This window comes from Pseudophryne corroboree, chromosome 6 (assembly GCF_028390025.1).
Source record: "Pseudophryne corroboree isolate aPseCor3 chromosome 6, aPseCor3.hap2, whole genome shotgun sequence".
Classification (NCBI taxonomy): domain Eukaryota; kingdom Metazoa; phylum Chordata; class Amphibia; order Anura; family Myobatrachidae; genus Pseudophryne; species Pseudophryne corroboree.
In genome coordinates this window covers 482,898,608-482,914,532 of record NC_086449.1, presented here as the reverse complement: position 1 = coordinate 482,914,532, position 15,925 = coordinate 482,898,608, and the positions used below count along the sequence as shown (strand labels likewise).

The 15,925-nt window shown below is 39.7% G+C and overlaps 1 protein-coding gene across 1 annotated transcript in view; it reads right to left on the bottom strand.

Annotated features, from left to right (window-relative positions):
* The window catches only part of LOC134932664 (kinesin-like protein klp-3), a 220,467-nt gene that overhangs the window by 97,327 nt on the left and 107,215 nt on the right, over positions 1–15,925 (bottom strand). Inside the window, exons 2-7 of the mRNA XM_063927281.1 lie at positions 10,820–11,105; positions 8,690–8,824; positions 8,526–8,588; positions 5,945–6,067; positions 1,034–1,147; positions 786–949 (exon numbers count right to left, since the gene is read on the bottom strand). Coding sequence (XP_063783351.1) covers positions 786–949; positions 1,034–1,147; positions 5,945–6,067; positions 8,526–8,588; positions 8,690–8,824; positions 10,820–11,038 — 818 coding nt within the window. The 5' untranslated portion in view covers positions 11,039–11,105. The remainder of the gene's footprint in view (positions 1–785; positions 950–1,033; positions 1,148–5,944; positions 6,068–8,525; positions 8,589–8,689; positions 8,825–10,819; positions 11,106–15,925) is intronic.

Here is a 15,925-nt window from a genome sequence, read left to right as displayed (position 1 = left end):
TCGCTCACAGTGATTCTTCAGCATCACCCACAGTATTCACCAGCACCGTTCTCAAGTCCTTGTCTTTCAGGTGGCTTCCAGTATCCGTCACGAACCTTGCCTGTCGCTAAATCCTGCATGAAGAAAACCTACATTCGGCCATCTCTACTTCGGCCCAGCTGTGGTTCCTCTTCCCGGTCACCGGAAGAACCCCCAAGTTCACAACACTCTCAACCCAGGTCAGTGATACAGTGAACAATGCTAAAAATGTCAATTTGCATTAATTTCCTTTGTTATTTATTTCAATTTATTTAAATGTGTTTATTATTGCATGACAAAAACATTACAGAGATATTTTGGGGGGCATCATGTGCTATTCTAGAATAAAATCTGACTTAATGGGGCATGAAGGCATTCTGCAATATCTATTTCTGTGGTTCACAACACATCACATTTTCAGGAACAAGTGGGTTAATTACCGTTCCAACTAAATAGATTAACCCACCTGTACATGATTGATTAAAGAGATCCAGAAAAGATGACCTGTTGGGGTTACATAAGGACTGTAGTTGAAAATCTCTGATCTATTTAATTATTTCTCAATCATTGGATGTGTGTTTGCATAAACAAGAGAGATAATTACTGACAATTACAGGAAAATACATTCATGTAACTGTGCATTATTAGACAGATAAAAGCTAATTGCTCAGTCGTTTCTGTGGCTCAGTACAAATTTGCACCCAAATGTAATGTTAGTAAATAAGATCTAAAAAGTACATTGTTGACATGAGCTTAACAGGATTTACCGTTTAAAAACTGTTGGTTCAAAGTTTTGCTCTCCATTTATAGTGTTTTCCAGGCTGTCACCGAACATAGCAAAGAACATAGAAATGGCTTCATCTGGGTTATAATTACACAGTCGAAGAGCTGCAAGGATTTCCTTGTAGTCAGTGATGGCAGGGAGGGCTTCCTGCAGTAACGAGAGAAGAAAAGGAACCTGATGAATTAAATGTATTGTTATTTTGTAGTATCAGATAATGTCATTGTAATTTACCTTCACTTGCTCGACACGTTGCAGTATGAAGTCCACATTCATTTCCCACAGCAAGGGTAAAATAAGCCAGGCACCAGCTTCACTGTCATAATATTTGCAGATGTTTATTCTCTCCTGTGAGAGCCCAAAACAATTTACATTAACTCTGTGAACTTAATATGTACTATAAAGAGAAGCACAAACAATATTGCACAATATCTTAATTTTACACCTACATTTTTTTTCTTCGCTTTGTTTACTACTGAAATACTGGAGAGTCGATTGCCCCCACCATAATAGAAGATTACTTTGGTATACAAATGACAGCTTTGGTGTTTTCGAAAAAAATTGTCTCTGAGGGGCAGACGTATTAACCTGGAGATGGCATAAGGAAGTGATAAACTAGTGATATGTGCAAGGTGATACATGCACCAGCCAATCAGATCCTAACTGTTAATTTACATATTGGAGCTGATTGGCTGCTGCGTGTATCACCTTGCATTTATCACTGGTTTATCACTTCCTTATGCCTTCTACAGGTTAACATACCTCCCAACATGACCCTCTCCAGGAGGGACAGAATGCTCTGCTCCTGGATTTTTCTCTTAATGTATGATTGTCTGCACCTGTCTTGAGCAAGTTAATGGATAAAAATAGGTGTTTCAGCACAGGTGATGGCAATCATAAATTAAGACAGAAGTCCAGGAGCAGAGCATTCTGTCCCTCCTGGAGAGGGTCATGTTGGGAGGTATGGGTTAATACATCTGCCCCTGAAAATCTAAAAGCCTCAGCAAGTGATTTGGTTATGCGATTGTTATTTCTGTGTAACTAAGGGACTTATTTATCAATGAGTGATAAAACTCGCTGTGAATGATAAAATTTGTTGCATATGATAAATGGGGCTCCAGTCAATCAGCTCCCAACTTTTACTTTTCAGTTAGAGGCTGATTGGCTGGAACATCATGTACAGTATCATACGTAATGAGTTTTAGCTTGCACAATGAGTTTTAGCACTCGTTGATAAATGAGCCCCTAAATGTGTGCTCCGAAAAAGGATCAGCATACTAGAGCAGCGCTTCTCAAACTATGGGTTGCGAAACACTAAGGTGACAGTGGAGCAACAAACAAAAAAAGGACTGGATCCTGCAGGATGCTCTCTGGTAAAGGTGAGGAGGATGTGCTTTCCTGTTCTGCTTCTTGCTCTAGGACACAATCTGACCAATCAGCAGAGCAAAGGGATACTAATTGGGCTTGTCAAATCAAAGACACATCTGCCCTCCTGGCTTCATACAGCATCAGCAAGAAGCTGGCAGCGGCAGGCAGCCTTGGCAATGCAGATGTCTCAGCATCATGACGTCAGCCATGGAGAGGAGCCAGGAGCAGGCAGCTGCAGACTCAGTAGGACGGGATACTAAAGCTGGGTACTCATTAGATGATATATCATTCCGATGCGGACTATAACAATATATCGGACACATTGTCTAATGTGTATCCCCAATTGCACTCCCGTGGGTCGTTTGCTGGGTTGTCATATCCGGTATGCTGCATGCTCAATGATATTACCCAGCAAATGACGGAATGCAGGGGAATGTGGTCATGAACGGTATATCACGCAATTGCGCAATATATCATTACGTGTGTATCATTACATTGATCATCCCGTCTGCTAGGTACCGCATGATTATGTGTGCACCCAGCCTAAAAGGAAATGAAGAGGAAAGGAGTCCTGAGGTAAGTAACATTGGGGGGAGGGAGGGGGGGGGGGCTTGGTGGTGGTTATGTAAAATAAAAAATAAAAAAAAGCTGGAAGTGTGTGCTTTGGGTACAATAAGGTTTATTTTTAATTCATTTTTCTAGTTTTCAAATTTTGTGTCACGTATGTGGATGTCTCTCTTCAGTGTGTCACGGAAGAAAAAAGTTTGTGAACCATTATACTAGAGTATGATCCCATCAAATCTGATCAGATAATCTAATAAATCAACCTGTGCTCTGCAACCAACTTGACCAATCCAATCATGCTGCCAACTGTCCAACCGCAAAGATCTGGATCAAGATCCACCAAGACCATAATTATACTATAATTACCAAATCAGTCCGGAATTCAAATAGTGCAGTGTTTCAAAGATGGATATTTTGTGAATATTATTAAAGCACTAGAACAATAGGGCAAAAGATAATGTAGGCTCCTCGGTGGTTATATAAGTATTAAAAAATATTAGAGAATGTGAACAGTGGAAATTTGTAGAGATTGGGATCAGGTCAGGATCCTGGCAGTCAAAATGCAAGACGCCGGAACCCCGACACTGCTCGTTAGGTTATGTTAGGGTTAGGCTGCGGGTAGGGAGGGTTAGGGGAACATTGTAAGTATACTTACCTTTCTCATGTCGCGGAATTCCTCCCATTGGGATGCCGTGGCTGGTATTCTGGAATGGCACAGTTGCATTGTGATGTTGTTCAGCGGTATTGCGCCCCCCATCCCCAGAGAAGTAATAGGAAAAAGAGAGGAGGGGAAGCAGGGAACCACAAAAAAGCAGCAGCGGGATCCCCTTATGATCACACGGCTTGCCCGCCACTAGAAATGGCACTGGGGGTCCCCATGCTGTGTGTCCTCCTGCTTTGGCATTATCACCACTGCTGGTTCAGCCTGGTACTGGTTATTGGAAAAAGGGGGAACTCCACATTGGCTTTTCCCCCTAATTTCCATTAGTAGATAAGGCTTAACGTTCATGGGCTGGTTATTGATTTTTGACGGGACACCACTTTTTTATATATAGGAAACAACCCTTATTTATTAAGATTTCCTGTCCCAATCTCCCAGCCATAATTATATTAATAGTTCTCACTCCCCCTTCAACATTCTTATTAATATATTCTTTCATTTCCCCCAACACATTATCATTAATAAACCCCTCTTCCCATGAGCCAAATTTATTCTTTTAGCAGATTGTTTCAGCAGATGCAGATTGGAGGTCTGCTGAAAAATTGCACAAGTGTGTGCGAATGGATTGGATGTAGAATCTGTAGTAGTCATAGTATCGTATAAACTGTCTGATCTCATAAGGATTGGTCAAGTGTGTCCCCAGTTTAAGACTAATCACCTGAAATGTGTGTTAGGTTAGATGCCATTAAATACTCGATTAATCAGCACTACTCCGGCAGCAGAAAAGCATGAGTGCATGCTTGCATACCCAGAGACCAGGGGCGAATTTAGGGGTGAGGGCGCACCTAGGCACAACAGTAACAGCTGCACCCCCCCTTGCATAAGTTTATTGATTGGTTGAAAGACCTCATTTGTTGATTGCCAATTTAATAGAGTAATAAAAAAGCCATTTTTTTAATTAGTTATCTACATATATAAAAGCCAAGTACCGCTGACTGACTCACTGACTCATCATAAATCTCCAGAAATATGAGGGCTAGACGCTTGAAATTCGGACAGTAGCTTTGTTTTGTGACATAGGCACCCAATAAGAAGGGATTTTTCGAAAGTCCACCCCCAAATGGGTGAAAAAGTTTTTTTCATACATTTTTCATAAATTCTCCATTATCTCTTAATCTAGATAAGATTTAAGTTTGGTTTTTGCATACAAACATTACCAAATTAAGCGCCTAAGTAAGTGTATATCTTTTTAGCAGCATGTTAATCTAGGTTTAAAAACAATAATTTTTTAACGATATTTTTTACTGACAATCTGTCTATTTTTGTTTCATTTTAAATTGGAGGATTGTTAGGGGCTTCTATAGTATCCACCCGAAACTGTCTTTATTCTGAGAATTCCTCTGATCCCACCAGACTACCAGTTCAAACAGCTGCACTTCCCGGGAAAGGTCTGCTACGCCATGACCATTAACAAAGCTCAGGAGCAGAGTCTGAAAGTGGCTGGGGTGGATCTGAGGAGTGACTGCTCCTCCCATGGCCAGTTTCATGTTGCCTGTTCCAAAGTCAGCTCCTCTGACAGCCTGCCCATTCTCCAGCTTGAAGGAAATACTAAAAATGTAGTTTACCAGGAGATACTTCAAAATTAAAGTTACACGCACAAAAATACTTGAAATTCCATAGTATTTGGTTTAGACTGTAGGATGGTAGGGTTAGGGTTAGGCATTAGGGGGAGTGTTAGTGTTAGGCTATAGGATGGGAGGGTTAGGCACCGGGGGGAGTGTTAGGGTTAGGCTGTAGGATGGGAGAGTTAAGGTTTGAGCTGCAGTATGGTAGGGTTAGGCACTAGAGTTAGGCTGCAGGACGGGAGGGTTACGGTTAGGCACTAGGGGGAGGGTTTGGGTTAGGCTGCATGATGGGAGAATTAGGGATAGGCACTAGTTGGAGGGTTAAGGTTAGGCTGCAGGATGGGAGGGTTAGGGTTAGGAACTGGGGGGAAGGCTAAAAGTAAGAATTACAGTCAAGGATAGGGGGAGAATACTCACCGGAACTCTGCTCTGTCATATGTATACAGATAAGATTCATTTTCCTTGATGCAGCTTTCCTATAGTCAGTTTAAAATATCACTAGCAATATGCCTAGAAATATGCCCTGTAGTATAACTATGGGAATTAAAAAGTACTTTGTGTTATTAAATCTTTTAGTAGTAACATGTTCAGTGGCAGTAAGTTCTTTAATTTGCTCAGTATTAGTAATATATTGCTATGTTACTATAATTCTGTGTTTTCTAGGGTATAACAGTGTCAGTGTATAATATCCCACATAATAAATAATAGATGATGAGGAGACGTAGAAGAAAGAGACATCTAATTCTTCTACTATATACACTATTTATGTGAGAAAAGAACAGTACTCTAAATGTATCAATAATATAATTATAGGTAATGATGTTCTGTGACTGCATGTTACATTATAGTGACTGAAATACTTAAATTGTTTATTAAAACAAAGCCAAACAAATCATACTATTAACAGTGTGTAATAAAATGTATTACCTCAAATAAGTATGTCATGACCATTCCTTTCCCAGGTATGTAAAATGAGCAGGTGCGATCATTTTCCAAGTAGCCTGAATTGCCATAACTATCCTGTCTGACGTCATCAGGCATCTTGTCTGACTGGAAAAGGTAGATGATACATGGAAGATTATTACCACCTAATTCACTCATCTCAACAAAATGAGCAACCCATTTTATGGGGCTTTTAAAGCTCTATGTGTCATTATTTAGCATTGCATCAGTATTTTTGGGAAAATATATATATATTTAAGTTAAGAATTTACTCCTGCATTTGTGCACAGTGTACTCATGTTCAGCGCTATAAAGCATATGGAAAGGATAGAATGTAAGGAGTGGTATATGAGGAAATAATTACAGGAACAGACATATTAAGAAAATAATAGACATTGCAAATATGTTATATTAATATAATGCAGAATTCAATGGTCAATTTAGTCTGTTAAATACAACGAAGTAAACATAACTCAAAATAAATATAAAAATAAAATAATGAAACATACAAAACCAGCTCTTACTTAGAAAACAAGTGGTTAAGGAGTGTCTTGGTGTAAATGTTAGGGGCTACTTAGAAAAAAATAAATTCACTTTATGGGGTATAACACCAAGCAGAGGCAGTCATTTTCGTTAATGGATCAATACTACTGAATTCAGCCTATCATCTCCAGGTTTCGAAATGTTTGATTTTAGAGTGATTGTCCCCAGCCCATGAAGGATGCATAATTAGCATGTAACAAGATACAGATGTGTCCATTTACATCTAGTCTACCTGCACGTTAAACAGCCCATCTAGTCATGCCATGATGTGGAGTGACTTGGTAGCGCGAAGCGTCTTTATGTGTGGCTTTTCCCATTAAAATGCATCTTATTCACAAAACGATAAGACTATAAGATGATCAACGATAATATAATAGGATGTTCAAGCAGCTAATGCTGATTAAAATGATATGCATGCCTATATTCTGTGTGCAACTACACTCGTCAATGCATGCAAAATGGTACGTTATAGTGTTTTCCTAGGAAACAGCCATTGACACTGTAATGTAGCATTTTTGTATTCAGATACAGCCTCAGATGCACAGAGAATATAGTCATGCTGCATATCATATTAATCAGCAGAGTCTGCTTGTGCGTCAAATTCCATCTTGGACAAAAAAGACGCCTGGCGCTAACAGAGTTCCATGAGACTTATCAGCTCACTCACACCAGGCATCTAATGCTGCACGGTGTATCGAGACAAGATGTATGAGGACACATCTGTATAGTCTGCCCCAAACAAAGTGCAGTTTATGTTACATAGGGGCAGCTGTATTAAGCCTGCAGAAGGGATAAAGAAGTGATAAAGCAGTGATAAGTTCAAGGTGATAACGCACCAGCCAGGCTCCTAAAGCCCAGTACTCACGGGCCGATCAAGGAGAGATGCGTGCTGAGCGAACCGCTCAGCACACATCTCTCCTGCCGCTCAGCACAGCGCGATCTGTGCTGAGCGTGCGGGGGGAGACGGGGGGGCCGCTCACTTCACCCAGCGGGTGAGGTGAGCGACCCGCTAGATTGGCCTGCATGCAGGCCAATCTAGCAGCGGCGATAGCGATGTGCGGGGCCGCGCATCGCTATCGCCGAGGGGGCTACACACGGAGCGATCCTGCCGATATTCTAAGCAATCTAGTCAGATTGCTTAGAATATCGCTCCGTGAGTACCCCCCTTAACTGTCATTTTTAAAATCAGTAATGATTTGCTGGTGCGTTTATCACCTTGCACTTATCACTGCTTTATCACTTCTTTATCCCTTCTCCAGGTTAATAAATGTGGCCCATAGTACTTCAGACATATGCAGACCCAACGAACACAAAAAGCTACTTACTGGATTCTCTCTCTGGTGTGATGACTGAGCCATAGACACACACACACACACACACACACACACACACACACACACACACACACACACACACACACACACACACAACAAGGTACTGTAGGAAAATCTGCTGCGACTGGGCACGTGCAGCAGTTCCTTTCTGACCTTTATACTGCATGTAGTGGCCACTGGACCGGCTGTGGGTAAGGGAGGTTTATGGGCAAATGAACCCCCCTTGCATTTGCCTATAATCTCACTAGTAACTAGTGACAACAGTAAGGTTCACCATGATCTGAAGCAATGCATCCTAGTGAAATTATAGCTGCAATCTTGTATCTTGTAACTGTAGGTTCAGTTCACAGAATGTCTTATCCCATTGTAAAATGTGTACTTTAACTTATTTTTGTTATATACAGTTACAGTGACTATTTGAATGCTATGCCTATATCCAGCTAATTCATTCACTAAGAACCATCAGCTGAATTCTCATGAATATTACGTTAGGCCACGGAATTGCTGTCTTCATACTGAGTGGTTGATGCATTTATAACATAACAATGACTGATGATAATAAACAATGACAGAAAATTATGACTTAGACTTTGTACAATTGCAACATAGGTTGTTATTTATGAATAAATATGTATTCTGCACAATATAGCATCAATATAAATAAAATCAAATATATAGTGAAAGAATACCTCATTGTGACTATAGATGAATTTTCCTTGGCTATAAAGTTCTTCAGGAAATGGAACAATTCCCTAAATACAATAAAATATAAATGTTTAGCAGATTGCAACAAAATACCTCAGATACTCAAACTGGAGAACATATGACATAATATGTAGCTATACTCAATCACCATTTCATCATCAAAGTACATTCTGATGCCATTCTGAATAAAACATGTATAAAGGGTTCCGTTGTTGTGCTGGAAGCTTTCAAATGACAGTGAGACGTCTTCTGTCTCCACGGCTCCTTGAATTCCAGACTGGCCCTACACACAGTAGATAAATGTGGAATTAATCTTAACGCGATTAAACTAAATTAAAGGCATATAAACATTAATGTTTAGAAAATGAAATAGGCATAATTTAATGTGCTCAGATACTTTACTTATCTGGTTGTTTGTGTTTGTAAAAGTGAATAGGAACTGACATACTGATATACTCTATTTAAATACAATGAAAACATGGGTGATCTTCAGTTTGCCGGCTGTCGGGATTCCGGCCCACAGTATACTGGCGCCGGAATCCCGACAGCCGGCATACCGACACTTTTTCTCCCTCTTGTTGGTCCACGACCCCCCTGGAGGGAGAATAAATAGCGTGGCACATGTAGCGCGCCACCGTGCCCGCAAGGGGCTCATTTGTGCTCGCCACGCTGTCGGTATGCCGGCGGTCAGGATCCCGGCGCCGGTATGCTGGTCGCCGGGAGCCCGGATACCGGCATTCAATACTACACCCTGAAAACATATATCAGTCATACACTATACTCTATAATGAAATACTGGGCATTTTGTGCAAACCATGAAACCATTTAGAACACTGTCATTACTTTATTGAGTAATTTGTTGTAAACAAATCTGTCAAACATGCAAATACCTTTTAGTTTATCCCACAATAACATATCGACTAATCTTTTTCTTAATTTTGCTGTTAGTATATTGCTCCTTTAAATCTACCAATAATAGAGCTTTATTGTCTTTTATAAGTACTGCTGTCTTAGCCAGGGGCGATGAAGCAGTTTTGCAATGATAATGTAATCACATTGAAAAGTAAAAGCTCCCTTATTGTGTTCAGAATTGTAGTTTAATGTCAGCACTTTTCTTCTTCAAATTAAAAGAACTCTAATTTAAAAGGAAGGTTCCAGAAGGAAAACACAAATACATTAATGTGCACATGTTCTGTGTTATATATCCATATTTAAACATATTTATTAAAGATGAGTATTTCACATTTTTTTTAAAAAGAAAATGCTAGAATAAAATGATCTAGCTTCCATTGAGACAGCAACACTGGAGGATATACATAGATTCATAGCTTCAGCAGCAAAGTGTCCCTGGAATTATTGTAAGTATTGGCAACAATGACAACACTTTTTATTTGATGTCAAATTACTTTTGTATATATTCATAGCAAACATATAATAATAACACAAAGCTATAACTACCTGTGCTAATTTAGGCTACGCTAGAAGTCATTGATTAACCAGAGACACAGTTCTAAAATCACACAAGGTCAACTGTGTCATAAAAAAATTGATTTTACTGACCTTACTAATATTTACTGACCTCACCAACCATAATGAAAGAACAATCTTTTTTCAGATGCAAAAGAGGTATATAACAGAAAGTCAGTATATTTTATAGTATCTACAGTAGGAAATATATAGGTGGATTTATTGCCATTTTGATTTTCAGAGATGTGACACCCTTATCCTCCACTCATGAATAGTATTTGTCTATTTGGTAAAAATTTAATTTGTATCACTGCTGTTGAATGTACTGGCATTTTCATAATAATAATAATAATAATAATAATAATAATAATAATAATAATAACTTGCTAATGTGCCTAGTTTCAACCATGCAAAGGTTTGCTGGGCAGAACATTTTATCCCTTTTTACCCCATTCTGAGTCAAATTTCGAAAAATTCCTGCTTAGTGAGTGTCTGCAAATAACTGTCACATTTTCCAGAGCACAATGGTGATGCATTGTAAATGGTAGGCAGACATTTTGCCACATAACTCCGAAATGAAGCAACCAATAACAATGCCAATATAATTCTGCAAATCTATGGACTAGGAGTTTTAATTTGGTATATGATGCTCAGACAATGGCATCATATAAATATGACACTCAGAAAAGTCATACATTTGCTATTAATACTACTACTACTGCTTCTACTACTGCTATTACTACTACTAATAATAATAATAATAAGAAGAAGAAGAAGAATATTAATATAAACCCTAAAGACAAGCATGCACCTGTTCATTCTCTCTATGACTTTGAATAGTTTGCACCATCTTCTCAATGTCTTCTGAGATCTCTTCATCCTCCTTGTTTGGCTGTTCCAGTTTCTGTCTAATTGGAGTGATGTCAGGTAGGGTGGATGCTGAACCATTTTGTATCACGGTGGCTTTTTCCTCATTATCTCTTGCTTTTTGCTTCTCCACTGAATGGGTTTTAGATGCCCCAGTACCCATTTTCAATGTATTTCTTTATTTAAAGAAAACCAGCGTACAGTATGTTGTGTATAATAGCGTTCACAACCTGAAAGAAATTTGTGATATAGCGATTATTTTTAAGCACAATAATTTCCAGCTGCTAATGTTCTGAAATGCTGCGTGAACACATGCTTGGCTAAGATATTATGTCAGATTACTTCCAGTCATTATTTGATATTTTTATCCATTTGGCATTACAAATAACCTGATATTATTTAACGGCAAAACTGTGAATTGGAAGGGAGGTTATAATGAGGGGCGCAAATATATTTATTTTCTCATAACAGCTTCATCACACACACCTATAATCTGTCAGCATAGAATTTCAGAGTTTCATTTACTTTTTAAAATGAGACATTGCAGGATATTACTTTGCTAGCTCTAGAAACCTCTTGACAAACACATTTAAAAACAGTACACTGTAGAAGAAAAAATATACAGTATCAGAAAAATGAACCCCAAATTATATTTCTTTGAAACTCTGAATTTTGAAATATCTGATTTCCTTAACATACTATATGGATTTTCAACTCCTGCATCTTTAGTCTGTGACATGCCCACACCTGACCCCCAGTTACCAGCCTTAAACACCAATCTTAATTGCATGTGTCTGCGTCAATATTAATCTGCAGCTTTGTGAGTTAACCATTGAGAAGCATGAGCAGTGCAACTTGGATACGTGTACAGTCTTAAAAACAGCGGCCACTTGTGTCCAATGTCACCACAGCATCCACCTCTGAATCAGGCTCAATGTCTCGCACTCGAGGTGCTGTGAACCTTTAACTTGTCACACTCTCAGACCTTCCTCTTATCACCTGCAAACTCTCCTCCATCACTTTCATCTCTTTACATTCTATGAGGGGAAACTTCAATTGCTATGTGTGCCACACTACTTAAGGCGCACCCGATGGAGCAATGCAGTTGTTTTGGGCACCCATTAATTATCATGCTTGTTGTGCCCAAAAGCACTAGGTTTAGTAGCGTAAAACAGCTAAACCCATATGAACTTCTGGTTAGGGTGCCCAAACCATGGAATTTTTGCACACTTCTGCTCACCACCTCAGGAGTCTATGAGAAGAAATGTGTGTGTCCGCGGCTCTCATGTCTGACTAGAGCAACAGTTGAATTCTTCGTCAGGTGCCCATTACACATAGCTACACTAAAATCAATTGAATCCCCCCACCACCACAACTCTGTTAAGCCTTATTATATCTGCAGAAATAGTAACGCATCTATTTAAAAATTTCAGCACATTTTTCTACCTTTGTAGCATCTTATCTCTCCAATTTGTAAATGTCTTGATCTGGATAAGCACATCTTAATAAAATCCCATCAACAGTCCTTAATTAAGTGGCACCAGCTACTCTTTTCTCAGCATTAACCACAATTTCAGCAAGGGCACATAGGGCCTATTTCTGAGTTGATCGCAGCAGGAAATTTGTTAGCAGTTGGGCAAAACCATGTGCACTGCAGGAGGGGCAGATATAATATGTGCAGAGAGAGTTAGATGTGGGTGGGGTGTATTCAAACTGAAATCTAAATTGCAGTGTAAAAATAAAGCAGCCAGTATTTACCCTGCACAGAAACAAAATAACCCACCCAAATCTAACTCTCTCTGCAAATGTTATATCTGCCCCCCCCCCCTACAGTGCACATGGTTTTGCCCAAAAAATCTCATACTCCTCATGACTTCCTCAAATATACATGCTGACATATACCATGCTTATTAATATCTCCCACCTCCTGTCTATCATGTCTACTCAGTATTCTATCCCCAAATGCTTCTTTAATACATTTAAATCTTAATCTCCTCACCTTCAACAACATGGCCACCGTCACTGCCCAAGATATTGCTTCCTACTTCAAGCATAAAATTGAAATGGTAACCTTATTTTCAGTAACCTGCTGAATTCCTTTCCTATATACTCTGACACCACCGCAAAATGAAGACAGCGTGTCTACTCTCTTCTTTTTCTTTGACTTTACTACCTGTCACCTCATCTGTCTCGCCTCAAAAATCAGTTGTTCCTGATGGTGATGTGATGGATCTGAGAAGACACAAGTGGTCATCTCAATTCAAAAGTTGATACCTGCTTCATAAACATACCTTCTTAGATCCACTGCTACCGAAGATGCAGCACCAATCACTCCTGCGTCCACCTCTGTATCTGTTTCACAAATCGTGGTCTTGGCCACCCATACAGGATTAAGCATTCATTAACTTCTGTATCCAGTTATCCAGACCTCCTCTCTGACTTGCTCAGTAATTATCTGCTTCACCCGGTCAGCCAGACTATTAAACTGACACCACTCACTATACGAATCAGTATTTGAGATCAGTCTTTTACCCAGGCCCGCCATCAGGGGGGTGCTGCGAGCACAGCTGTCCCGGGCCCTGCCTCTCTAACAGAGAGGAGAGGGCCCAGGCCACTAGCTGTGATTCATCCCACCTGCTGCTGTGTACTCACCGCTTACCATTCTCATGGTTTCTACTCTATGTCTTTGCCGGCTACTTCCTTAATTTGTGTTCGAAAGTCTGTGGACACTCTGTATTGGTTTCCCTGTGCTATGTGTTATTGGCCTGTGCTTGCCGAATATGGTGCAGATTCGAGGGCTGGAGTTTGGGTTTAGGTTATGGTATGTACACTCTGGTGTCCAGTGTTATATAACCTGCTCTGCTTCTCTGTTCTGAGTTTCTCATTAGGTTCTAGAGCTAGGTCTTGCATCAGAGCAAAACCAGGGATATAGCTTCCTCAAGTTATTCCCTGACTACGATAAACTCTAATTCCTGATTTGAGTCCTGCTTCTGTTTTGCCAGTGCTATGCTGCTTTGAATTCCAGGGGGTTACCTTACTTCTGGAGTGTGTCTCTAGCCTAACTGGCATTAACTGGACTCTAGGCTAGGGCCCACTTGGTTTACTGCTTGATTACTCTGGTTCCATTCAGTATCCTTGTATTCCACCAGTCCGTGGTTCCTATGTGTCACAAGGGTGTCTACTCTCCTAAGTTAACCTATGAGTTAGAGTAACATCAAACCTCTCCATTTCCTGTATGTCTCAGCTCATACCCAGGGTCCTGAGCTGGATCTAGAGAATCAAAGAACTGTGACAATCTGGTCCTTTATCACACTGGAGTAGTGAGTGACCAGATGTATAATATATCCTCCTTGAAGAGGGTCTGTAAACTGGCACATATTAGGCGTGCAGCTTTTAGTGTGGGTCAAATCGATACATCTAAGTTGTAGGAAAAATATTTAGAAAGGCTATTGCTAGATATGGGGTCACCAGGACTTTCTGACACATTTATCTAGCTTTCATAATTTGCTGGTTTCCTTAGGGGTCAATTTTGTTTACTCTGTAGGAGATTGGCCAGTCTCTATTAGAGCTGCTGCTGGTTGTACTGATTTGTTCTCAAGTGTTGCCACTTTATCATTGATTGTCTGCACAGTATATTGTACTGCTAATGAATCATATTTACAAGTGGCAGTTTTATTATTGATTGTCTGCACAGTATATTGTACTGCTAATGAAATATATTTACAAGTGAAAATATGTAGATACATATTAGAAAAATATGTAGATACAGTTAGCTAGAAATTAGAAGACTTGCATAGACTGGCAACTCTTTATTTCCTGTCATTACATGACCACAAGAGGTTGAGGGCATGTTGTTCAGAATCTAAATTTGTGGAGTACAGAGGGCTTGGTTTAGAGGTGGACATAATTCTAATATTTTCATAGTTGACATTTTTTTAACAATAATTTATTGAAGAACTGCACATGTATACAAAAAGAATTTGTCAAAACAATTGTACATCAGAGATCCAATTAAACTTGATGGAGTAGAACGAACACAGTATTATGAACAATGGTAACAGGTGGTCTGCTCAATGTTACATGGATCAGAAAAAGATACATAAAACACATGGAATAAGCATTAGCCTAAATTTCTTCGATAAGAACCCAGTGACTAGAAGTATAGATAGTTAGAATGGCTAAGTACCATTCGTGAGCACTGCAAGATTGTACCAAGAAGTCAATGATATAGCTGTACGCAAGTTACTTTTTAGTGATGGCGGAAGAGATTTCACAAGGGGTAACCATACAGAGAAAAACTCATCAGCCCGCTTCTCCTTAGTAAGTGACATTTCAAGCCAATCCATTGAAAACAAGTATGAAACCCTAGGTAAAAATAATGACAGTGTTAAGGTGTCAGACATAATCCACTGTGATAATATAGTCTTCCGTCCCGCTGCTGCTAGTTTAGCCAATAATAACATCTGTCCCAAGGGTGGTCTATTCCTAGCAGGAGTCATGTATATGTCCCATAAAGCCCATTCTGGGGTGAGGTTAATAGTGATGCCGTAAGTGTCTTTAATGTAGTGACCTATCAACATCCAAAATTTGTGAACCTCAGGGCAGCTCCTCATGCAGTGATAAAAAAAATCTGCATCCGGAGCTGCACATTTGAAACATTTAGAATCAGTGGAGGTACCCATGAGCAGACGTCGTGTCGGGGTGTAATAGGCACGATGTAGTAACTTGTATTGCATCTCTATGTAGGCGGCTGAGATTAACAATTTATTTAGTCGTGTAAATGCAGAGAGAATGGTCTCAAGGGGGACATCTGGTAAATCAGTAGTCCATTTTGCCAGTCCTCCCTGTAAACCCTCTGGAGTGAGCTGTCTTTTGCTGTGTGCATATAATGAAGAGGTATTGCATGCCCTGCCATCAGTCTGATCAACCAACATATCAAGGGCATTCAAGATATCTTTGTCAGTGAATTTGGAGAGAACAGTGGAAGTATAACTTCTTAATTGGTAGTATACAAATAAAGGAATGGAGAGATTTGGGTATTTGTCTTGCA